The 25,032-nt window shown below is 41.8% G+C and overlaps 1 protein-coding gene across 1 annotated transcript in view; it reads left to right on the top strand.

Moving 5' to 3' along the window:
• The window catches only part of vps53 (VPS53 subunit of GARP complex), a 63,288-nt gene that overhangs the window by 15,013 nt on the left and 23,243 nt on the right, over positions 1–25,032 (top strand). Inside the window, exons 5-13 of the mRNA XM_056283325.1 lie at positions 3,507–3,593; positions 4,377–4,492; positions 5,139–5,258; positions 6,678–6,756; positions 6,926–7,069; positions 12,526–12,668; positions 20,926–21,067; positions 22,842–22,940; positions 23,783–23,877. Of these exons, the coding sequence (XP_056139300.1) occupies positions 3,507–3,593; positions 4,377–4,492; positions 5,139–5,258; positions 6,678–6,756; positions 6,926–7,069; positions 12,526–12,668; positions 20,926–21,067; positions 22,842–22,940; positions 23,783–23,877 (1,025 nt within the window). The remainder of the gene's footprint in view (positions 1–3,506; positions 3,594–4,376; positions 4,493–5,138; positions 5,259–6,677; positions 6,757–6,925; positions 7,070–12,525; positions 12,669–20,925; positions 21,068–22,841; positions 22,941–23,782; positions 23,878–25,032) is intronic.

Here is a 25,032-nt window from a genome sequence, read left to right as displayed (position 1 = left end):
TTGTGCATGATGGCAGTAATTTCTAGCTGAACATTTTCACAGTATCTTTTCATCAATTTCACCTTTATCTCAAGTGTTGTCAAATAGCTACTTAACAATCCTTGCCCCCTCTGTCTAGCTCCCAGGCTGCTGTCCAATGAAGGCAGATTGGGATAATCCTCAATTTAATATGCCTTATTTAACCCAACTCTTAACTGGTAATAGGGCTGGGCGATATTGACAGCATCAAATATCACAATAATGCTGACTGAATAATTTGATATTGCTAATGTGACAATATTTTGTGGATGACTATTGGTGGTTTCATAAGATGCACTATTTACACACAACAAAATTTTGAGAATTGATCATTGTTAAAGGGGATATGATGACTAAACAGGTAGAAGCATTCATTGTTCACGTCACACAGCTAAAACAGTCTAGAAGGTTCGGAGAATTGTAGGTTATCACTTCACAGTAATGGAGCCTTTAAATGACAACATTTTAGTTAAATCACAATAATACTATAACCAAAATGCCATACAATATTTAGTCATATTGTAGTCTCATATCACAACATCAATATTATATTGATATATTGCCAAGCTCTAACTGATACACTGTGAAATTGGACTTAATTATTTTAGGTCTAAAGACATGACTCAGAGCTAAAAATGCGTGGTATGAAAATTACTTGAGTGGGTCAAATAATTTGAAACTTTTTTTTTCCGCTGTGATGGTTTAAAATGGTCTGCCCTTGACCTCAGCTGCAATTCTATGATACTTTCACCCAGCAAAGAGTCTAGATGCTGAGGAAGGAAAAGGAATCCCCTGCTGTCAACTGGGGCTGTATTTATGTGTGTGCAAGTGTGTGTGTGTGTGTGTGTGTGTGTGTGTGTGTGTGTGTGTGTGTGTGTGTGTGTGTGTGTGTGTGTGTGTGTGTGTGTGTGTGTGTGCGTGTGCGTGTGCTTGTGTGTGTGTTTGCTCACGCAGTGTCCACTTCTGCCTCTAGAGAGGCTTGTAAAAGTGGTAAATTCTTTGCGCAGCTGCTGCTGGCTGTTAGCATTCCGTGTGTGTGTGTGTGTGTGTGTGTGTGTGTGTGTGTGTGTGTGTGTGTGTGCGCGCGTCTAAAGGTCTGTGAGTGGAGAGCCAAACTTGGGTTCGCATTTGCTACCATGGTTTTGGGCTTACTCAAGTCAATTACCTTGGCATTGGACGGCAGCACAAAATCTGTGCCGCTGACATGTCAAATGACAGGGAAACGTTAGAATAGCCACACAACCATCTAATAAGTTTACTGTCTAATGTTATGTGACTTGACCTTGCCTTGTATCTCTTAAACACTGCTGACTACCTCCTTAAAGCAGCTGTAGACAACTTTTCAACTTCCCCCCATAGCATTCCCAAGGGTTGTTATTGTTTTTGCTGCTGTTACAAAGACAACCGGATCGCTTTCCATTTATTAGCAGCCTGGCTACTGCCCAAGCAAGAAACAGTTGTAAGAATCCCAGTTTGAACTAGAAACCCCCATCTCAGTGCCATGACAAAGGCAGAGTCAAACATCCGGTGGCATTAATAAGTAGGCAGGTTGTTATTACTCACTGATCCAGTAGAAAGAATGCCGATTGAATGTTGGTTTGGAACCCTCTCAAATCCCGGGTGTATCGAACTTTGTTTCCCCGTCGAGATCTGTTTCCCCCAAGCCAGAGTTCGACACAACACTGGGACGCTTGATTAACCTTAACCTAACCTCAACTTAATCTTAACCTAACCCTAAACTTAACCAAACTCCAACCTAATCATAAGCTTAATTTATGCTTACCTTATCCTAATCGTAACCGATAGCTAACCCGTTTCCATGCGAGTGCTTTCATTTGGCTAAGGGGAAACAGATCTCGACAGGGAAACAGAGGTCGATACAACACCAGAGCTTGCTCCATCGAGTGAATGCCTCTCTGAGGTTCACTCTTGTTTTACCTCTGTTTCTGTCACTCTCCATCTTTGCCTCCTCCGGCAGTGGGGTTCTTTTCCTCTTGCTCAGTAGATTTTCCACTGTCCCTTTTGTTGTTCCATCATCCACCATTTCCTCTATTTGGGATAGCTACCGATAGCTACCAGGGAAAACAAAAGTGCTATCCTCTTCCTGTTTCAGTTGCACAATGGTTGACACGCTTCCTTTGTGCCATAAATTGAGCCTTAATTTTCCTGAGAGATCGTAACCAGTGGCAGACAGAATTGCATAGTGAAGTGAAAGCGAAGCTTATAGAGAAACAGTCTAAACACCGATGGTGTCATTATTCTATAGCCATTACACTTTGCAATCAACTTCATAATGATAAGTCAAAGCAAAAATGTTGACTACTGACGCTTTAAGCCATTATGCTGACAGCCTCTGCAGCACACCTCTGAGGCTCCTGTGTCAGTTTAAGACAGGTTAATATCATAGATCTAGCTAGCCCGCCAAATAATCAGCCAATTAGCTGGGAAATTGCATACGGGGGATCATTCTTCACATGGATCAAAGCCTTTGATGAAAACTCATTCCAAACACAATGCAAGATTAAACTGTGAGAGAGTTTTCTCATCCCTTCTCTCCTTTTGGACTTTTGATCGCACCATTCTGTTTGGTTTTCCATTCCTTGCTCTCTCATTTGTGTTCTGTGTACACAGAATAGCACAGATAAAGTGAGAGAAGTGGAATTATAACTAATTAGTAGTGACTAAATTAGTGTTGATTTCTCATTGTGGAGGACACATCAGAGAATATGACAGAAAAGGAAGCTGACAGATCAGGTATTTCCGACCACAGATATCAGATGATGGCATGGATTCAAACAGCTATCAGAAGTACTTGTGTACATGAAATTAAACAAAATGCCATTTCCCCCAGCCCGCAGCAGTACAACACAAAGACAAAACACATCTAAAAACCACAAGAACACACATAGCCAAACTAACACATATCTCCAAACTAAACAAAAAAATCACTGTCCAAGGGAACGAACGCCAGCCAGGATGACTGTCGGAACTGCCGGTCTGCATAGGCTAGCAGTTAGCTTAGCCTGCCCCGCTTCCGCGTCCTGTCAGACCGCCCTCGGTGTTTTCTCCTTGGGCACAGCTCCAGGCAGGGCCGTGGTCCCTGGGCCCACTGGATGAAGCAGACCAAGCTCTCCCAGCCAATCCCAGCCAATCCAATTCAATCCGCAAATGTGAATTCGCGCCGCCATCTTCCCACACCGGAAACGGAAGCATCCAATGTTGTTGCCTATTCAGAAATAATGGTCACAGACAGTCTTGCTGGCTCATATATATATATATATATATATATATATATATATATATATATATATATATATATATATATATATATATATATATATATATAGCAATTGAAAGAGTCTCGGTACAAGGAGGATGAATATTTATCATATCAATACCCTTTACCCTTTCTCATGTTTCCTTCTCACATTTATTTTCCTTTCCTTCTCTCTATCCCTTATTGCTCCATGTCCATGTCTTTGTGGCAGGCACTGGAGGAGGCCCAGATAGCCATTCAGCAGCTCTTCGGCAAAATCAAAGACATCAAGGACAAAGCCGAGAAGTCTGAACAAATGGTAAACGCACACATACACACAAATGCTAACTTTTACAGAAAAAAATACTGAAAGATTTCAAAGGATAGACCATAGCACAAGATCATCCATGTGTCCATTGTGCTGCAGCAGTGGACAGAGGAGACAGTGTTAGTTAATGCTGCTTCCATGTGTGTCTGTATGTGCACAGTATGTCTGTCTCTGTTTGTCAGTGAAGCAAGGGTTCTAACGATGTACTTTGTTCTCAGTAGTCGTGTGTGTGTGTGTGTGTGTGTGTGTGTGTGTGTGTGTGTGTGTGTGTGTGTGTGCATGAGTGTGCGCACATGTGTGTGTGGGTGTGTGGGTGCGTGCATGTGTATATATGTATGTGTGTGTGAGTAGGTGCGTGCGTGCGTGCGTGTGTGTATGTATCAAGGGGGTTCACAGGAAGGCCAGTGGGCTGGGTGGGGGGAACAGTAGCAGGCAACTCCTCCCTAAACAGGCATGTTTAAACAGTTATTTTCCAAACAATGGCTTTGTGTTCTCTCTCTCTCTCTCTCTCTCTCTCTCTCTCTCTCTCTCTCTCTCTCTCTCTCTCCTCTCTCATCTGATTCCCCCTCTCTTCATTCACCTCTGGCCCTCTTTCTATCCGTCCCACACCATCTCTTTATCTGTACCCGCCACCCCACCCAATGTTCCTATTTCTTCTATTCTGTCTCCATTGCCCACCCAACCCCATCCCACACACATACTCCACCAATCTCCTCGCTCCTACTGTCTCCTCCAACTCACCCCCGTCTGCTGTTTCCCTTCTCACCTGGACAGGTCAAGGAGATTACAAGGGACATAAAGCAGCTGGACCATGCCAAGCGCCACCTCACCACCTCCATCACCACTCTCAACCACCTGCACATGCTGGCAGGGGGTGTGGATTCCTTAGAGTGGGTATACTCGCAAATCAAGCACGCCCAAGGGCTGTCAACCCAACCAACCAACCCCTTCAACATTTCTCATGATTTCAGAGCAGGACAGTGTTTTGGGAATGCATGAACTCCCCCGTTGTTCAGCGATAAACACAATCAGTGGTTCCTCCTTGCACAAAACGTGTACCCCACCAAACAGTCATGCAGCCAGTAGCAACTAACTCCCAGTTGCAACGTAGTTTCACTGTATTGCAAACTGTTATGAATAAGTTAGACAAGATAAATTGCCTGGGAATAACGATATCTTCCTGAATTAAGAGTTTTACTTTAGTAAAAGCAAAATTGGTGTAGATTCTCATAGGTCAGTGTTCTGTTATCCACCATTAGCCCTGCTGTGCAAACAAACGGGGGGGAAATCTAAAAGACTTTGCAGTCCCCCACAGTCTTTCTTTATGTTTTGATTTCTTTTTTAGAGGGGTTCACTTTTCCTGTCCAATTGTCTTTGGTGTTCTTTGTTTGTTTGTTTTTTAGACAGCGGATAAGATATAGTAGAGGAAACTGCTTGGATTAGATCCCAGCTAAATTAAGCTTTTTTTTATTGTTGCTATTGTTGTTTTTGTTGTTGAAAATCGATGGTGATGGATGTGTGTGGTGTATGTTCCAGGGCCATGACCAGGAAGAGGCAGTACGGGGAGGTTGCCAATTTGCTGCAGGGTGTGGTCAACGTACTTGAACACTTCCAGAAATACATGGGCATACCCCAGATTAGACAGCTCTCTGAGAGGTAACTGCTGGTCGGACACAGAGAAACGCATAGTCACACACTAATCTTCCAAAACTTGTGAGCATGTGACACAACGCAGCCATGCGAGTGCACTCAGTGGGACAAATACTGTGCATATATTTATTACAGCTTGCATGTGAGGTAATTGAAATAGAATATTTTCTTTCCAGATTTCCCTCACATCCCTTGGTATCACTTGTTTCAGTGAATGCGATAAACCGTTGTGCAGAATCAGTGAAATAGTTCCTCACTTGGGCCACTGAGATAAGATGTGACAGCAGGATCACTTATCACAGCTTAAATATGCTACAACTTGTCAGCTGAACTGACAATAACTGGTGACATTATTTAATCTCCCACACTATTTATAAGTTAGGCAAGACTGAGGTATTTTGCACACTACATTCTCTTTATCGCAACACACACACAAGCTACATGGAAACACACTGAATAAAGGCCTATTATACCTCATTTACCCTCCATTGCGACTGCTTGGGATTGTTCTTTTCTTAAGGTGTGTATGTGAGTGTGTCTTTGAATATGTTTGCCCTCTGAGTCCATATGCGTTTGAGAATGAATTTGCATTTGTGGCACTTCTTTGTGCATGCATTGAAATCCCCAATAAATGTGCTAATGTGCCCTGGGTGAGGGGAAAGAATGTTTGTGAGTGCAGTGGGCAAAGCCTTATCAATATGCTTAAGGTTGATCTCTAGTAAACATATGTACCAAATTGTTGGGGATTGCTGTGTTGGACTTCCCCACAACTCAGACTAATTCAGTTTCCCCCTTCTGTAATAATTTCCCTACGATACTGGAATCAATTGAGGACACATCAGCCTGCCTTATGTTCAGGTTCAGTGTCAGTCTGACCTCCTAAAGCAAGGGAGGATGTAGTTGTGCTCTGTTTTGACTGGGGTGTGGCAGACCGAGCTCATACCACACAACAGCTGCATGGAAGGAGTGACTCTGCTGGAGAAACAGATGATAGGAGAGACATGATGAGGATGGGAAAAGAAAGAACACGTAGCAGTCAGACTCTATTAGCCAGTATGAAGTAACAAGAAAACACATTGGGACACCGGGGACAGAAAGAGACAGATACACATACATAGACAGACAGACAGGCTCCTGCAGGTACAAAGATACATGAAGAAAGGTTCAGAGGGACCTCATCAGGGAGTTACAGGGAAACAAAGGCAGACTCTGCTGAGAAGTTGGTTTCTATCTGCAGACCTTTCTCCCTGCCCTGTCATGTGTACTCTGGAGGGCTCCTCCATCCACTGGCTTGAGTTAACCCAGGCCTAGAAATCTAAAAAAGCCAATACAGGCCTCTTCAGGACTGAGTAGACTTGGGTAATCTGATGTTAATATACCTCATAACATTACAGTCAGTTTCATTAGTCTTTGTCTACTGTGCAGAGTGAAGGCAGCACAGAGTGAACTCGGAACACAGATTCTTGCTGATTTTGAGGAGGCATTCCCCTCTCAGGGATCCAAGGTAAATATCGCCATGAAAATTTTCATTTTTGGTTAGATTCAGATTTTTTGATTCACAAACCTTGTTCTTTTCAAAATGTCCAATTTCCATTTAGCCTCTCCAATAGTGTTTTTAGCCAGTCTCTCTGCAAATTGTTCAGCTTGTTTCATACCGCAACCCATACTTACAGAGGCCAGGAGGTCCCAGTAACGTGCTGAGAGACGCCTGCTTGGTGGCCAATGTGCTGGACCCGCGCATAAAGCAGGAAATCATCAAAAAGTTCATCAGGCAGCATCTCTCTGAATACCTCGTGCTCTTCCAGGAAAACCAGGATGTGAGTAGTTTGAGGAAATAAAGGAAGTTGGGGTTCCTTTTTTACTTGAATTTTATGGGGGAAATTTCAATATGAAATTATGGATTTTCAACATGTCATATTCTGCAAAATATATACTCACATATTGGAAAAAGAGGATTTTTAGGGTTTTTTGGAAGGATTATAGAATTTTTTACCCTAGCTTTGCATTGAGGTTTGGTCAGTTTGAGCATGATTATTGATAGGAATCTTGTTAGGAATCTTGGGGTAATATTTGATGCTAACCTCAGTTTTGACAATCAAATTAAACATGTTATTCAGTCATGCTTTTTCCAACTCAAGCTAATTTCCAAAATTAGGTCATTTTTATCAATTGCCGATTTGCAAAAAGTTGTACGCGCTTTTATCTTTTCGCGACTCGACTACTGTAATGCACTTTATTCTGGTATCAGCAAGGGCTCACTCCACCGTATGCAGTTGGTACAAAATGCCGCCGCTCGTCTCATCACAGGGACAAGGAGGCATGACCATATCACTCCTGTGCTTGCCTCCCTACACTGGCTCCCTGTTATATTTCAAATTGATTTTAAAATTTTATCCACTTTTTTTGCTCTTTTTTGCTCAATTTTTTTGCTCACTTTTAAGGCTTTAAATGGTATTGCTCTTTTGTACATTTGTGATTTATTGGCTTGGTATGTCCCCCCTCGACCATTAAGGTCTGCAGATGGAGCCCTGCTAGTTATTCCCAGGTCTCGGTTGGTTACAAAGGGTGATCGGGCTTTTGCTGTTAGAGCCCCCACACTATGGAACGCTCTTCCTGCTAAGCTAAAACAAACTAAGTCTCTAGCTTCTTTTAAATCTTGTCTTAAAACTTTTATTTTTATGGAAGCTTTTAAAAATGTTTGATAGTTGTTTTTATTTTTACTGTTTTTATTCTTACTCTTATTTGATCTTACGCTTATTCCAGCCTTGTCTGGTTTTATGTTTGTTTTTTGGGGGGGGGGGGTTTGTGAAGCACTTTGTAACATTGTTACAAAGGTGCTATATAAATAAAATTATTGTCGTTATTATTATTATTATTAAAATCATTATTATTATAGTAAGCAGCTGTAATAGAAGTTTTCTAGTGAAAGAAGTTGGCAGATTGCACATAAAGGTCACATTAAAACACAACACAACAAAATTGTAAGAAGCAGTAGTTGGTGAATTTTTGAATAAGAAAGTAAGATTGAGGATGAATATGATATACTCATGCACTTTTTTAAATGCCTGACCATTTATATACTGTTTTGAAGCTATGAATATAAATATAGGAAAACATTAAGATATATACAGGTCTAAAACATATTGCATGATCATAGGCAGTGGCTGAGCCTGAGGATGAGGGAGACAAATATTTGACAAGCTATCATACTTGCTTTAACGACCTGTAGCATGCCTTTCAATAGCTCCCTTTCCTTTGCTGCTCACATCAGTGTCGGCTCAGCAAAGCTTGCAAAATGCATGAAATTAATACTTGGCACTTTTCATAATGAATTTTTGCTCTTTACACCACTCAGGGTTGTATATACCTTTTCTTTTCGGCATTTAGACTGACTTTTACAGTCAGCGTTTACACATTGATGTGAGCATTTACTCATTAAACCAATTATCAATGATACAAGATCATTGAATTGACAGGCACATCAGCCGACAACGAGCAAAATATTAAAATTGACGTTGCAAATAACTGTGATCATAAATATGCACTTTCAGAGTGCCCACACGCACCATTTGCCAATAAAAGACCTCTTTCACAGTAGTGAACGATATGCTGAGTAACGGTGCGATCCAGGGTCTCTTAATAACTATTGACCAGTCTCTAATCTTCCAGTCTTTAATAAAGTACTAGAGAGAGTTGTGTATCAACAACTTTTGACCCATATAGAAGAAAACTTATCTATATGAACTTTTTCAATCAGTTTTCAGGGCCTGTCTCTCCATTGAAACTGCTCTGACCAGAGCAATGAATGATCCTACTAGCTATGGACTCTGATTCCACCTCTGTGCTTCTACTACTGGACCTCAGTGCAGCCTTTGACACCATTGATCACTGTATACTATTAGAATAAATTGTAATTTTGGTGTCTCTGGCTTAGCTCTCGGCTTAGCTCTCTCTCAACTTAAGTCGTGCTTATCTGGAAGAACACATTGTATCTGCTATAATAATACTACATAAAAATTCGCTAATGTTAAATATGGCGTATCTCAGGGCTTGGTTCTAAGCCCTCTACTTTTCTCTCTTTATTTCACCTTTTGGCCAAATTATACACAGTCGTGGAATAAATTTCCATTGCTATGCGGATGGTACTCAGCTATATGCGCCTATAAGAGCTGATGATCATACTCAAATGACTAATTTAGAGGCCCGCTTGGCTGTTGTGAAAAATTGGATGCCACTAAATTTCTTGCTTTTAAATATGGATAAAACTGAAATGCTGGCCATTGACCCAGCTAGACACAGACACCAAATTTGATCAAGTAACGATGACAATCTGTGTGATTTCACAAAGTGTGGCAGACAAAAATCTTGGTGTTACGTTTGATCCCAGCCTTTCCTTTGATAAGCACATTAAAGAAATCGCCAAGACTGCCTTTATTCCCTTGTGTAACATAGCTCAAATTTGGTTTTTCCTATTTATGGCTGACACAGAGACTCTAATACATGCATTTGTTTCATCCAGACTTTATTACTGTAATGTTCTGTTTTCAGGTCTGCCACATGCAAGTAATAAAGGTCTTCAAATGGTTCAAAATGCTGCAGCTAGAATCCTAACTAAAAATAGAAAATTTGACCATATTATGCCAATTCTTGCCTCCCTTCATTGGCTTCCTATCCATGTTAGATCAGACTCCCAAGTTGCTTCTGCTCACTTATAAAATCCTAAATGGGCTTGCTCATCATACCTGTCTGATCTGAATGTATGTATGGAACCATACATTCCATCTCAAGCTCTGAATGTACAGGTCTCCTGTGTGTACCCAAAGTTAAAAAAAGTCAGCTGGTGGCGGGGCCTTTTCCTATCAGGCCCTGTTCTTGTGGAATAACCTGCCTGCTGCCGTCAGACAATCAGAGTCTGTTGAGTCCTTTAAATCCAAACTTAAAACTCATCTTTTTGCCATAACCTACAATTAGTTGCCTTTATATTGAGTACTTAACAACCTGTACTGCATGGCGAGCCAGTTTGTGTCTCAGTGAATTTACCAAGCACTGTTCTGCCGACGAGATTATAGAGTATAAGTAATTGGCTATGGCAAACTGTTCTCTTCTGTCATGTCTTTTCTCTCTCTCTGAATGATGACTTCTCCTTTCTTTTCTTCTGTGTATGTGAATGGTGTGATGTGAGTCCCCCCTGTATGCACATGTAGTCTGTCTTCGTCCCAGGTGTACATGGTGATGGTGGTTGCCACCTGGACATTTCTTGGAATCCTCCTCTTCACTTTTTTTTAATATATATCTTATAAATCCATATAATTTTGTTATCCTGTTATATCCTTCTGTCACTCTGATATGTGACTATTGTTTTTTCTTGCCACTTCTCCCGCATATGTGAATGGTGTGATGTGACTCTCCCCTGTGTGCATATGTAGTCTGTCCTGTCAGGTCTCCATAGTAATGGTGGTCATATGGCTCAGGTTCTGGGCTGTTACAGTGGCACAGAGACACTGCTTGGCATCCTCCTCATCATTTGCTTCATATATCTTATAATTCCATTATATTTATGTTATCCTCTTTCAATATTGTATTCTGTAAATTGTGTTCACACAACATCCATTTCACATCTGTCCATCTTGGGAGAGAGATCCCTCCTCTCTTGCTCTCTCTGAGGTTTCTTCCAATTTTTTCTCCCTGTTAAAGGGATTTTTAGGGAGTTTTCTTTATCTGATGCCAGCGTCTAAGGACAGGATGTTGTATTGCTGTAAACCCCACTGAAGCAAATTTGTGTTAATGGGCTTATCTTGTCCTGCATGCATGTAACCCTCTGTGCAATCTGACAAGCAGCTAAACACCTTCTCCCATCAATCACTGGAGACTGGGGTCATCTTGCATCAATTTATTGACAGAAAAAGGGTGAAACTGAGAAATAAAACACAATTACAAACGTCACTTAAATATAGAGATGAGTCACAAACACCATACAACAATAATTGTAAAAAGAAAATAACTGAAATCAACATACATAGTATAGCACAGCACAAGGTTAAGTTTAGCCAACTAGCTTACTGAAACATACTAGCATGCTGCCGTCCTGATATGAGCTATCAAACAATCATCCTCATTAAAAGACTAAAATTGCACATCAAACTTAGTAAGCATAATCCACAAAGAAGTTAGAACATTGTGTCAGTATATGTTTGACGTACCAAGGATGCTTCCAAAGGCGTGGAACGTAGAAGATTGAAGCCGATTTGAACAAGGCAAATGGAGACAAAAACCATGAGGCTGTTCTGCTGACAATCAACTTCCCGACTGAGTCACATGATACAAAGGTCACATGCTTAAATGCATAAACTGATATTATACAAGGAACTGCCAGCAGGGGAGAAAAACCAAACTAAAAGAAAATAATGTCCCGATGGGGACAGAACAAGGCTACACAAATAAAATTGACTTTACTTGACTTGACTTGCACTCTAGCAATCTGAGAGTGAATTTATGAGTATGCCCGATTTGTAGTCAATACCTTCAAAAGGAGGACTAATAGGCATCCGTCCAGACGTTGCGCCGAACGCCAGACAAAATGGACTGTCCATTCAAAAGCCGGACATATGGCCATGTAGGGTGCACAATAGTCAGCAGTTAGGGAAGGTTTAGCCTTCTTTGGCTTTACATTACCTGCCGTCCCTGTATACGATCCTTCAAGTTGATAATGTAACTATGTAGCCAATGGAGTTCAGTGTACACAAGTATTTGGCCAAATGATGAGTAAGAGCAGGTGCTCAATATCAGCGATGGAGTGCTGATTGGGCTTTTCCTGATCTTTTTCAGGCGTCACTGCAGTCTTTCAAACATTAAGCTCCAAATTACTTTGGGTGCGCTAAGGACACCAACTCTGCAACCTCATTTCTTGATGCTGTCACATCATATCATGCTCTTGGTATCTCTTTGTGTGGTTATGTTGATGTCGTGTCCTAGGTAACTTAATTACCACCTTCGAATTGATAAAGGAGCCATGGAACGAAACCTCGCTGGGGTATTTTGACAATAATTACTTTATGCATAGCACACACTATGCTGGCTGTAGCCACTGTGAGGTAATTATTTGCTGAAATGATTCAACTGTTGGTGAGAGCTAGGGAACCATGATGTAGTCCATTCTGGAAAGCCTTGGGGATCAGAAATAGGCAGGCAGTCCTCTCAACACTAGCCATGATCACTGTATCTCTTTCACATTGGCTTTAAACTTTTCTTCTCTATGCCCTGCCCTCTTGTTCAGGTGGCATGGCTGGATAAGATTGACCGTCGATACGCTTGGATCAAGCGGCAGCTGGTCGACTATGAGGAGAAGTACGGGCGCATGTTCCCTGAAGAGTGGTGCATAACGGAGCGTATTGCCGTGGAGTTCTGCCACATCACTAGGTACACAGAGACAATTACGCACACACACACACACACACACAATATCACAAATAGGTTTTTTAGATGAGAACCAAACTGCCAGAGTGTACCTGGCTTGAGAGTGTTTACTGTTTTGCTGCCAACTTTCAGCAATCACTGTTGTTGGCCCACATGAGCAGTGACCTTGTAACGTCATTTCTCAGTTACCTGTCCTCGGCTTGGTGTGAGTTTGGAAGAGTGGGCCCTGTGTGTGTGTGTGTGTGTGTGTGTGTGTGTGTGTGTGTGTGTGTGTGTGTGTTTAGTGTCATGAAAAAGTATTTGCCCCCCCCTGATTTCCTCTATTTTTGCATTTTTGCATATTTGTTACACTTAATTGTTTCAGATCTGTATACAAAATGTAATATAAGATGAAGAGAACCCAAGTAAACACAAAATTCAGGTTTTAAATGATGATTTTGTTTATTTAAGGAAAAAAAGTTATCCAACACCAACTGACCCTGTGTAAAAAAAAAAGTAATTGTCCCCTTAGTTACTCAATTAACGAAATTTAATTGATCATTGGATTCAGTTAGAGCAGACACACCCAGGTTTGATTACTGCCAGCCCTGCTGAATCTAAGCATGGCTTATATAGAATCTAACCATCAATGTGAAGTAGGCTACAAGGTCTCAACAAGCAGGCTACAAGGTCTCAACTATGCTGCCATCACAAGAAATTCCGGGAGATGAAAAAAAAAAAGTTGTTGAGATATGTTATTTTGGAAAGGGTTACAAAGCCAGTTCTAAGGCTCTTGGACTCCAGCGAACCACAGTGAGAGCCATTGTCTCCAAATGCAGAAAACTTGGAACACTGGACAATCTTCCCAGGAGTGGCCAGGCTACCACAAAATTCCTCCAAGGGCACAGAAACAACTCATGCAGGAAGTCACATTAAAAACCCAGGACAAGAACTTCTACCTCCAGTAAGGTCATCGTTCATGATTTGACAATGAGAAAGAGATTGGGCAAAAGTAGAATTCAGGGGAGAGCTATAAGGCGCAAACCACTGCTAACATTGTGTGACAAACAGAAATGGGCAGTATTTCAGTAATATGTATTTAATTACTTTTGAGTATTTTGTATTTTGCTGAACAGAAAAAAAATTAGATGTAATTTGTAACAAAATACTTTAAGAGCTTGTATTTGTGCATTCGAAAACCTTAAAATGCATTATTTAATGTCATTTCATTCTCAAATATAACATTTTTATCCTTAGGTTTAAACTAGGAAAAAAAAACTGTACAACAGTTGGCCTAATCACAGTCTTTGGCTAAATGCAAGTGAATCACGTGACATGTCCTGTCAGATCCAGCGACACACTCATTGTGAACTACCGTATTTCATTTGTGTTCCTTGTGAGCAGTAGCTTGAGGAAAGAAGCTGCTTTGGTGTTTGGTGCAAAAAAGTATGTAATCAAAATATGATCAGATATTGCATGCTAAGGCAAGCTTTCTGAATGACTCTAGAATACAACCGAAGAAAAGAGCAATTCGCAAACACGTGCTCGAGATTACTAGCTAGTAAAGTTAGCATACCAGCTAACGTCACAGACACACTCAGGCAGCCTGGAACAGTGGCATGTCGTGGTTAGTCATCATATGGGAAGCTTCATTAGTGAGATTAATTGTTAGCAACGTCTGTAATTCAGGACAAAATTAATTTCTAGGATAGCTACTTTTAGGCATTTTAGTTGTAAGGGAAATAGCTTTCACAGGCCTCTTGGGGATAAGAATAGAATAACCTTTTACAGTGTTTGCTATGCCAAGGGATGGTCAGGTTAATATTCAGGTAAAAAAGAAACTCTTCATAGATTTTAAGAAAGCAAGTCATGTACCGATTAAAAAATCTTTAATTCTGATCTTTAAAGCTAAATGTTGTTTATCTTTTTGTACAAAACATTTTACAATATGGATTATAGAGAGTTAATCCAAGTCAAAGTGAATTGACTCCATTCCTGGGCAATGCTTAACTAACACACAAATGACTGCATTTTAGTGTCTGTTGTGTGAGTTGTTAGTGTTTTTTAAATGCTGTTGATTTAAGTTGCAACTGGTAAGCCTAATCAATTTAATTTTGTGCCGAGAATACGGACACATCTCTTACTTTGGTTATACAAAGATAAATTAAGATCCATGGAACAAAGAATCTTAATTTATAGGCCCCCTAATTCAGTTAGTTTTATCTCTGAGTTTTTTGACCTTATATATATTGTCATGCCAAAATATGACAGGGTGCTTATTCTTGGTGATTTTGATATCATGTGTTATCCTTCCCATTCCCTGACTTCACATTTTTTGGATCTTATAGACTCTTTTAACCTCATTCAGTCTGTTAAAGGGACTACACATTCCAAAGGCCACATCTTACGCCTTGTACTCTCATCTGGTTTCTCTCTTGAGTGTCTTAATATGGTGGATATGCCTGTATCTAACCATAAAGCTGTCATTTTCAAAGTTACACCACAGTTCGTTATTCCTAGTCAATATCCTAAAACATGCTCTCGCATTCTCAACACTGGCTCTGCAGTTAAATTCTGTGATGCTTTTAATTCATCATCCTTTAATCCTCGTTATACCCCCTCAATCCAGATGCACTGTTAAATTCATTCAATTACCGGTGCCTATCCATCCTCGACCAAATTGCACCATTTAAAACTAGGAAACAAAAATCAAATAACCTCCCCTGGCTGAACGATCACACTCGTGCCCTTAGAAAGCTGGAGAAAATCAGAACAATGGAAGGTCAGCAAGTCCGAATTGGCACGGAACGCCCTTAAAAACCAAATTTTAACTAACTAGAAGGCAGTTAAGGATGTGAGATCAGTGTACTTCTCTGAAATAAAATCAAAAAATAACCACAATTCTAAAATTCTCTTTAGGGTAATTGATTTTGTTATTAATGGTCCCTGCACTTCTTCTTTCTTTTTTTTTTTAATCTGATATTGAGTTGCCCGAAAAATTTCTCACTCATTTTGTTAATAAGTTGGAGAATATCAGGTCCCAAATCCAGCCCGGCTCTTGCATTTGTTCCATTTCCCATGTTAATTTTGCCTCTTTTACCCAGTTTCAACCAATTACAATCTCAGTGTTAGAGGGTACAGTCTCAAATATGAACTCCTCCTCCTGCATCATCATCATTCCCACTAAACTGCTGAAGGAGGTATTTTCAACTATTAGTCTCATTATTCAGCAAATTCTCAATAATTCCCTGGCCTCTGGTTCTTTTCTAGACAGTTTTAAGCATGCTATTGTTCACCCATTGCTAAAGAAACCTAATTTAATTAACTACAGACCAGTCTCCAAATTGTCTTTTCTATCTAAGTTACTGGAGAGAGTAATTTCATCTCAGTTAATTTCTTTTATGAACGCTAATAGTGTTTTTAACTGTTTCCAGTCTGATGTTAGAGTACTTCGTAGTACCGAGACAGCTCTAGCTAAGGTCACTAATGACCTACTGCTTACTGCAGACAGAGGCGACTGCTTGATTTTAGTTCTTTTAGACTTAAGTGCTGCCTTTGACACAGTCAATCACAACATCCTCTTACATCGCTTAGTGCAGGGGTCTCAAACATCCGGCCCGCGAGGCAGTTTTGTGTGGCCCACACTATGTTTTAGATTTATTAAGAGATCCGGACCGCATTTTGCATACTACTTTCATGGTTTTTTTTTTATATATAAAACGTTTGTGTGGTTCTTGTTCTCAGTACTCAGTTAAGATTAGTTGTAAGGCCAGTTGCAGATTATGTAGCCTAATGTTAGTTTTGCACTCTCTCGCTCTCTCTCTCTCTCACACACACACCCACACACACACTGTAGCCAGGCAACGCGAGTACAAAAACCCAGTTGGCTAGCCCACTGCGAAATATCTCACATGAGCTTGCTAACATAAATTGCTGTCACTGCTTGCAGATGTTTTTTAAAAATGTCACTTTCAAAAGACAAAAGAGAGGTTGACCAGGAGCACTGGCAGTTCCAAGAGAAATGGACATGAGACCACTTCTTCACTGAATTTAATGTGTCCACAATCTCTCTAATTTGTAAGGAAAAAAGTTGTCATCCTGAAGGATTTCAATCTGAAGTGACATTACTGTACTAAACATGCAGAGGAGTATGATCGGTTCAAAGGCGAGGAGAGGGAGAGAAAGGCAACACACTTTCAAAAAAGTCTGTCCTGTCAGCAGAACTTTTTTCACAAAGCCATAAAAAGACTGTGAGCCTGCTTGCTGCAGGTAGTGAATATCGTTTGCCTGGAGAAGGCATCTTTATTCGGAAACATCTGTCTCAGCCCAAATACAATGGCAGAATGGATCAGTGAGTTGTCAGGCGATTTACAGACAGTTGTGCACTAAAGCAAACAATTTCAAGTTCAAGTTGTATCAATTCATCCGGACACAACGTTTGAGAGAAACGTTTCATCACTCATCTAAGTGACCTCTTCAGTCTCAACTGACTGCAGGTACCCCCAACCTTATAAAGAGTACAGTTGCATAAAGAGGTCTCTTAGATGAGTGGAGCGTTTCTCTCAATAAACATGTCCAGGTGAATTGATTCAACTTTATTTCTCTGATTTTCTTACCTGGATTATTGAGCATGTATAAAGACAGATTTCATGCACTGTTCTTTGGCACTCGATGAAGGCACAGATGTAAATGGCAGTGCTCAGCTTGCCATGTTTGTAAGGGGTATCAATGACTGTTTTTAGTTAACAGAAGAACTGCTAACGTTATATCCAACGCAGGGAAAGACTACAGCCAAAGATATATTTCAGGTGCTCTGCAATGCAATTGAGAGTGCTGGTCTACTCTGGAATAAATTGGCTGGAATCACCACTGATGGGACTCAGTCAATGAAGGGAAGAAAAAATAAGCTTGTCACTGAATCAAAGAAAGCCCGAGGAAGAGAATGTAGATCCCGCAATGGCATTGCACTGCGCCATTCACCAGCAGGCACTCTGCAGCAAATGCTTGAAATTTGAAAGTGTTATGACTCTTGTGGTGAAATGCATTCATTACATCAGATCAAGAGGTTTACAACGGCATCAGTTCTGTGCATTTCTGGAGGAAATAGATACAACATGGAGATATGTTGTACTTCACAGAAGTGTGCTGGTTGAGCAGGGGCAGTGTCCTGAAAAGGTTTTTTGAGTTGAGGGAGGCGATCAGAGAATTAATGAACGAAGGCAGGCTACATGTTCCTGAGCTTGATGATCCCAAATGGCTCATGGATTTAGCTTTCTTAGTTGATATCAAACAGGCACTTCTTTGAGCTTTTTCCCTGGTTTGCATTTTTCGGAGAGTGTGTGGCATAGTTCACTTGTTCAGAAAATATATTTGCAAAGTCTGAGGCCAATTTTTTGGATTCGCGTGGGCCCAACAATTTCCTTTCTATGTGATCGGTGTGATTTTTTTTTTCTAATCTGCTGTAAAGCGTCCTTGCGTTCCTTGAAAGGTGCTATTCAAAACTTTGTTGTTGTCATCGTCGTTGTTGTAAATCTGCAGAAGGCTCTCTGACCCACCTTTTCTGGACATTCCCAAAACTGTATCATTTTTGGTGTGACATATTCATGTGGGCGGCACAGTGATGCAGGGGTTAGTGTGGTCGCCTCACAGCAAAAAGGTTCTTGGTTCAAGCCCTGTATTAGTCCAACTTTGGTGGATCATTCCGGGTGGTCCTCTGAGTGGAGTTTGCATGTTCTCCCCGTGTCTGCATGGGTTTCCTCCAGGGGCTCCGGTTTCCTCCCACAGTCCAAAGGCATGTAAGTCAGGTGAATTGATCATACTAAATTGTCCCTAGGTATGAATGGGTGTGTGTATGTGTGTTGGCCCCGTGATGACCTGGCGGCCTGTCCAGGGTTTCTTCCCACCTCCTGTCCAATGACTGCTGGAATAAGCTCCAGCATCCCTGCGACCCTGAGAGCAGGATAAGCGGTTCAGGTAATGGATGGATGGATGGATATTCATGTGGTTTGGCCCTGTGATGGCCTAGTGGCCTGTCCAGGGTGTCTCCCCGCCTTCCGCCCAGTGACTGCTGGGATAGACTCCAGCATCCCCGTGACCCTGAGAGCAAGATAAGCATTTTGGATAATAGATGTATGGATGGATGGATGGAATGTTAAGTGCCTATCACACAGGCACTTAACACTCTCAATTTAAAACTGCAGGGGCCAGACCAACTTGTCACTCTAGCATTTGATAGTGTGAAAGCATTCTCTGTGAAACACGGATTTTGGAAAACAGCTCACAGAGAAAAGATCTGTGCACTTCCCAACATGCCAGTCAATTATTGATGATGGTGCCAGAGTCAATACTGATGAGTGTGTGACTGTTATTGACAATCTGCAGCAGGAGTTTGAGTATCACTTTTCTGATTTTAAGACTCACAGCACCACTTTCCATTATTTGCAGACCCCTTCTCTTTTGATGTGGACAGTGTTCCAAGCACATTTCAAATGGAGCTCACAGTGTTGCAGTGCAACACTGAGATCAAGGCAAAGTTCAGAGTCACAAGGAAAGCAGGAGATGCTTGGACAGTTTCTCAGAGAGCTTCCCAAACATTCCCACAGTTATCCAAACTGTGGCAGGTCATTTGTCTCTTCGGCAGCACTTATTTGTGTGAGAAGCTGTTCTCAATTATGAACTTTAATAAATCAAAGTCTGGGCCTATGTCCAGACTGACCAATGAACATCTCCAGGATGTCCTCAGGGTGGATCCAGTGTCCGGTCCCTGAAAGCAAGTGCCTAACCTGTATCAGCAGAGGAAGTGCCAGAAACCTGGCACTTCCTCAGCTAAATATGTATGCCTAGGCCAGGCAACACTATGTACATAGTTACCTATTCATGTGCAAACTCTGGAAAAAAATGTGAAATGATAATTAAAACAATGTGAAGGTCATATAGTCGAACAGTTTTTTTTCTTCATCCCTATTGCACCAGCCCTCCTCCATAAGACCACCTGTCAAGTGGCCCCCAGATAACTTGAGTTTGAGACCCCTGGCTTAGAGACTTGGGTTGGCATCAAGGGCTCGGCTCTTAGTTTATTATGCTCTTCCCTAACCAGCAGAAATTTTTCTGTTGTTCTAAATAACCCTACTGCCTCGATGGCTCAGTTGAGTTATGGTGTCCCTCAAGGTTCAGTTCTTGGCCCCCTTCTTTTTTCTATATACATGCTGCCCCTTGGCCAGGTCATTCAAAATCACAATGTGTTTTACCATTTTTATGCTGACGACACTCAGTTATACATGCCACTAAAGCTCACAGATCCAAATGCCTTAGCAAATCTCACTACTTGCCCCTCTGATGTTAAATCCTGGCTGTCCGAAAATTTTCTCAAATTTAATGATGATAAATCTGAGTTTATTCTGTTCAGTCCCGAAAATTCCATCAGCCCATTTGTTACTAATCTTGGTGGTTTGTCAGGTAGTGTTAAGCAGGCTGCTAGGAATCTTGGGGTAATATTCAATGCCAACTTCAGTTTTGATAATCAATTCGAACGTGTTGTTCAGTCATGCTTTCTCTAGCTCAAGCTGATCTCCAAAATTAGATCATTTTTATCAATTGCCAATCTGCAAAAAGTTGTACATACTTTATCTATTCTCGGGTTGACTAGTGTAACATACTAACTTACTCTAGTATCAGCAAGGGCTCCCTCAACCTTCTGCAGTTGGTACAAAATGCTGCTGCTCAGCTCATTACTGGGACAAAGAAGCATGACCATATTACTCCTGTGCTTGTCTCCCTACACTGGCTCCCTGTTATATTTCGAATTGAAAATTGTATTGCTTTCTTTTCAGGCCTTAAACGATCTTGCTCATTCATACATTTCTGATTTATTGACCTGGTATACACCCTCTCAACCATTACATTTGATGAGCAAATATTTGTAATTTGTAACAAGATACTTTTTACTGTTTTTGTGCCCATCTCTGGTGACGAATGTGCAAAAAAAGAGGAAATCAGGGAGGGGGCTTGTACGTTTTCATGACACTATTTTTTTTACTCAACTGATATCTAATTTTGAAATTCACATTTGCATGTAGGCTAATATTGACCTTTTTCCTGTGTATCAACAAAGGATTTTGACATTTTTTTGTACCTGTAATTGCAGCTGATTCATACCCCAATACTTACAGAATGTTTAAAAATGTTGCAGTAGTTAGAACGTTAGAAATGTTAATTACTGCTATGTAGAACTTAATGCTGGTGGGGATCTGTGAATGTGTGTGTCAATGTCCATGTCTTCCAGGGTGGAGCTTGCCAAAGTGATGCGAACACGAGCGAAGGAGATTGAGGTCAAGCTGCTTCTCTTTGCCATTCAGAGGACCACCAACTTTGAGGGTCTGCTGGCTAAGCGTTTCACAGGATGTACCCTGACCGATGGACCTGGAGTGAGAAATGCCACCAAATGCATACTTCAAGATATGATTTATTCCTTTACATGATGAGAGATGAGGGAAAAAAAACTTTCCCAATTGTTCCAATTCAACCAAAATCAAAATCCCTGGTCAGAGCAAATATTTGATAATGGAAAAATGGGTTTTACAATGTGATTTTGCTCTTTCATACGAATATAAAGAGCAATAACCAAGTAGTTTTAACCAAAAAGGACTAAAAAGATTATCCGAAATCCTCACAAAACTATTGTAACTTGTCCAGAAGTTGCTGTTTGTTTTTATTTGCATTTACGGAAATTGTTTATGCTGATGTAAAACGTAAACACGTAATCATGATCTTTTGACCTTTATAACACAAAAAGTTGCCGTTTCTGTTTCCCTTTGAAGGACGGCCCTTACCATTGCAGTATGACATAGTATATACCACTGTAGCTTGCAAACAAATTTGCAGAATATCAATTTTTGTTTTTTGTTTTTTTCTCCCCAATTGTACCTGGCCAGTCACCCCACCCTCCAAGCCGTCCCGGTCGCTGCTCCACCCCCGCTGCCAATCCGGGGAGGGTTGCAGACTACCACATGCCTCCTCCAATACATGTGGAGTCGCCAGCCACTTCTTTTCACCTGACAGTGAGGAGTTTCACCAGGGGGACATAGCACGTGGAAGGATCATGCTATTCCCCCCAGTTCCCCTTCCCCCCTGAACAGGTGCCCTGACTGACCAGAGGAGGCGCTAGTGCAGCCACCAGGACACATACCCACATCTGGCTTCCCACCCGTAGACATGGCCAATTGTGTCTGTAGGGATGCACGACCAAGCCGGAGGTAACACGGGGATTCGAACAGGCGATCCCCATGTTGGTAGGCAACTGCTATGCTACCCGGACGTCCCTAATTTTATTTATTTTTGAAGAGACCTTTTATGCTGTTATGTGCTGAAAGTGCACCATGTGAAATGACCTCATTTCCTGGACTCTTCAGATCCAATTACAGTGTGAGAAAAGCCATTTATTCTCCACAGTGAACACTTTATGTTTGTAACTCAATCACAGCTTAGTGAAAATGCTGACTCACAGCTTGTTTTAGCTTGACAAGGCTGGCAGGCATCGACAAAAGGACACAAAGTACTGTCAGTGTGAAAAACTAGGGTAGTCGCAATATTCAGGTCAGGTTCAAATGGATGTTTGCAGGTCAAAACAGGCGTAGTGAGTTTTGCAGGGATTGAACGGGGGGGATAAAGCTTGATTTTTACTGATAATGTGAAGGACTAAATGGAAATTTCCTTGTCTTCCATGCAGTTTATATCCTTGGTTTTTTTGTTTTTTTTTTGGTTCCTTTACTCACTCAGTTAATTGGGTGTTACCTCCGGCTTGGTCGGGCGTCCCTACAGACACAATTGGCCGTGTCTGCAGGTGGGAAGCCAGATGTGGGTATGTGTCCTGGTCGCTGCACTAGCATCTCCTCTGGTCAATCGGGGTGCATGTTCGCGGTGGAGGAGGAACTGGGGGAAATAGTGTGATCCTCCCATGCGCTATGTCCCCCCTGGCAAAACTCCTCACTGTCAGGTGAAAAGAAGGGGCTGGCGATGATTCCACATGTGTCGGAGGAGACGTGGTAGTCTGCAGCCCTCACCGGATTGGCAGAGCAGGTGGAGCAATGACAGGGACGGCTCAGAGAGTGGGATGATTGACCAGGTAACATTGGGGAGAAAAAGGAGGAGAATTTTTTTTTTTTTAAAAACCCACTATATTAAGGTCCTATCTGTGTACAGCACAAGAAGCCAGAGAGTCCTTTAGAACCCACCAACCCTTTCCTTGAGGATGAGCCAGGGGAGGATGTCGGCTCTGAGAAGGAAGAGGATCTGGACAGGGTGAGTTGACATTGTTTGATCCTGTCTGATCTTTGACTTCCACAGAATAAAGGAGCGTTCAAATATTGCTTCCTCTCGAGTGATGTGTTGCTTTGTTTTTGTCTCGCTGCTGACTGGATGAGATGTCAGATGACACACCATTCTTCATAGAGTTCTCCGTGCTTAATGTTCAGTGTTTTCAGGAACTGAGTACTATTCCAATCCATTAGCTTAACAATAAACAGTTAGGCTATTAGCTTGAAGTCAGTGGACAAAAAATTAGTTCTATCCATTTTTCATCCCTTTATGTGCTCTTGCTTCAATTTACTGACAACTTGCATTACTTACACCACCGTGATGTCAACTGTCCATCCATCCATCCATTATCCAAACCGCTTATCCTGCTATCAGGGTCGCGGGGATGCTGGAGCAGCAGTCATTGGGCGGCAGGTGGAGAGACACCCTGGACAGGCCGCCAGGCCATCACAGGGCCCGACACACACACACACATTCACACCTAGGGACAATTTAGTATGGCCGATTCACCTGACCTACATGTCTTGGATGTCCATCGTTCTGTGTAGATGTTGCTTTCATTCTATACAATGTGTGGTGTGCACAGTATTTCTCATTTTATCCACTGCATTATGCAGTGTTTTTACTCGACCTTCTGTTTCTCTCTTGCACTATTTGTCTCTAGCTGCTGCACACTGCCAGCTCCCTACGTGGAACGATAAAGTTGATCTTATCTTAATCTGAGATGTGGTTTACCATTTGTTCCGTGATACAGAAGTTAGTTTCGATTAGGAGTACCAGTCAACACCCGTTTGTTTGACTAATTCCTATCTTCCCTACTCTTCCAGCCTCGAAAGCCCAAACCCCCGGATAACCCTTTCCACGGAATTGTGTCCAAGTGTTTTGAACCTCACCTGTACGTCTACATAGAGTCCCAAGACAAGTGAGTAACATGTAGACCAAATTAGGTGGTGGTACACAGGCTTTTATTTAGTTGCAGGTGGCTTGTAAAGCGGACATGTGCACCCACTTTTCCCAATGCCTCCCCACCATGCAAGACGACCCATGTTCTCCTTTTGTTGCCTCCTCTCGCTTTTCCATCCTTGTCCCTCTCTCTCTCTCTCTCTCCCTCTCTCTCTCTCTCTCTCTCTCTCCTCTGTGTGTGTGTGTGTGTGTGTGCGCGCGCGCGCCTCTATTTCTCTCCACTGAGGCAGAGATGTTTCCCATTAGCCGCATGACCACAGACGCTGAGAGAGAGGGATCAAAAAAGTGCTGCCACAGCAGATCTCGCTGATTTCTCTCCCTCCTCCTTAGTCCAGCTTTTCTTGCCATCTCTTAAGGCATTTTCTTGACTTCTCTTCATTCCTCTCATTTACTCTGGTACCATCATTTATTTATTTATTTCTCCCATCTTTATTTTTCCTTGACCCCTTTTTCCTTTCACTCTTTCTCCCATATTTAATTTTTCTTTGTTTCCTCTATGACCTCCCCTTCTTTTACCTCCTCTTCTTTCATCTGTTGTCCGTACTGCCCACTTCTCTCCACTTCTCCACCACTTCTCCGCCAATCCCTCTCTCCCGTCCGCCAAACAAAGTCTCCCCAGAAATGGAGCCGAGTTCTTGGACCGTTGTATTTCCACGCACCCACTGCTCCCGGGGTCTCTGGAGCTTCCCGTGTTGTCTGTCTGACCAGGAGAACGGCTGAGTGATCTCTTCCATGGCCCTGGCCTCATTTGAATTCAGGCTCAAGGTCTTTAACAGGCCTTGGCCAGATCAACCCGTCACTAATGGAGCAGGGCAGGAGTTAGTGAACAGTGGCCTGCTTGTTGTGCTCTTGGCCATAGTGTGCAGATATCGTGTGTTTGAGTCGAGGCCACATGAATGTGGAGCTCTTTCAAGTCGTATTCGTGGTTACTCATGATGGGCTTCGGATCTGCTGAATGAGGTCTTCCCATATATTAGTTCATCCATTCATTCGTCTGTTTATCAATCACTATGTATGTTTGTCTCTCTCTCTTTCTCTCTGTGTCTATATCTTTCCATCTATTTATGAAGTGAGCAGTTCAGTGGTGTTTTTTCATGTTTAATAGACCTATTAG

Source organism: Lampris incognitus, chromosome 7 (genome assembly GCF_029633865.1).
Source record: "Lampris incognitus isolate fLamInc1 chromosome 7, fLamInc1.hap2, whole genome shotgun sequence".
Lineage (NCBI taxonomy): Eukaryota > Metazoa > Chordata > Actinopteri > Lampriformes > Lampridae > Lampris > Lampris incognitus.
Note: the sequence above shows the minus strand (reverse complement) of the source record. Positions and strands in the feature narration are given on the sequence as shown.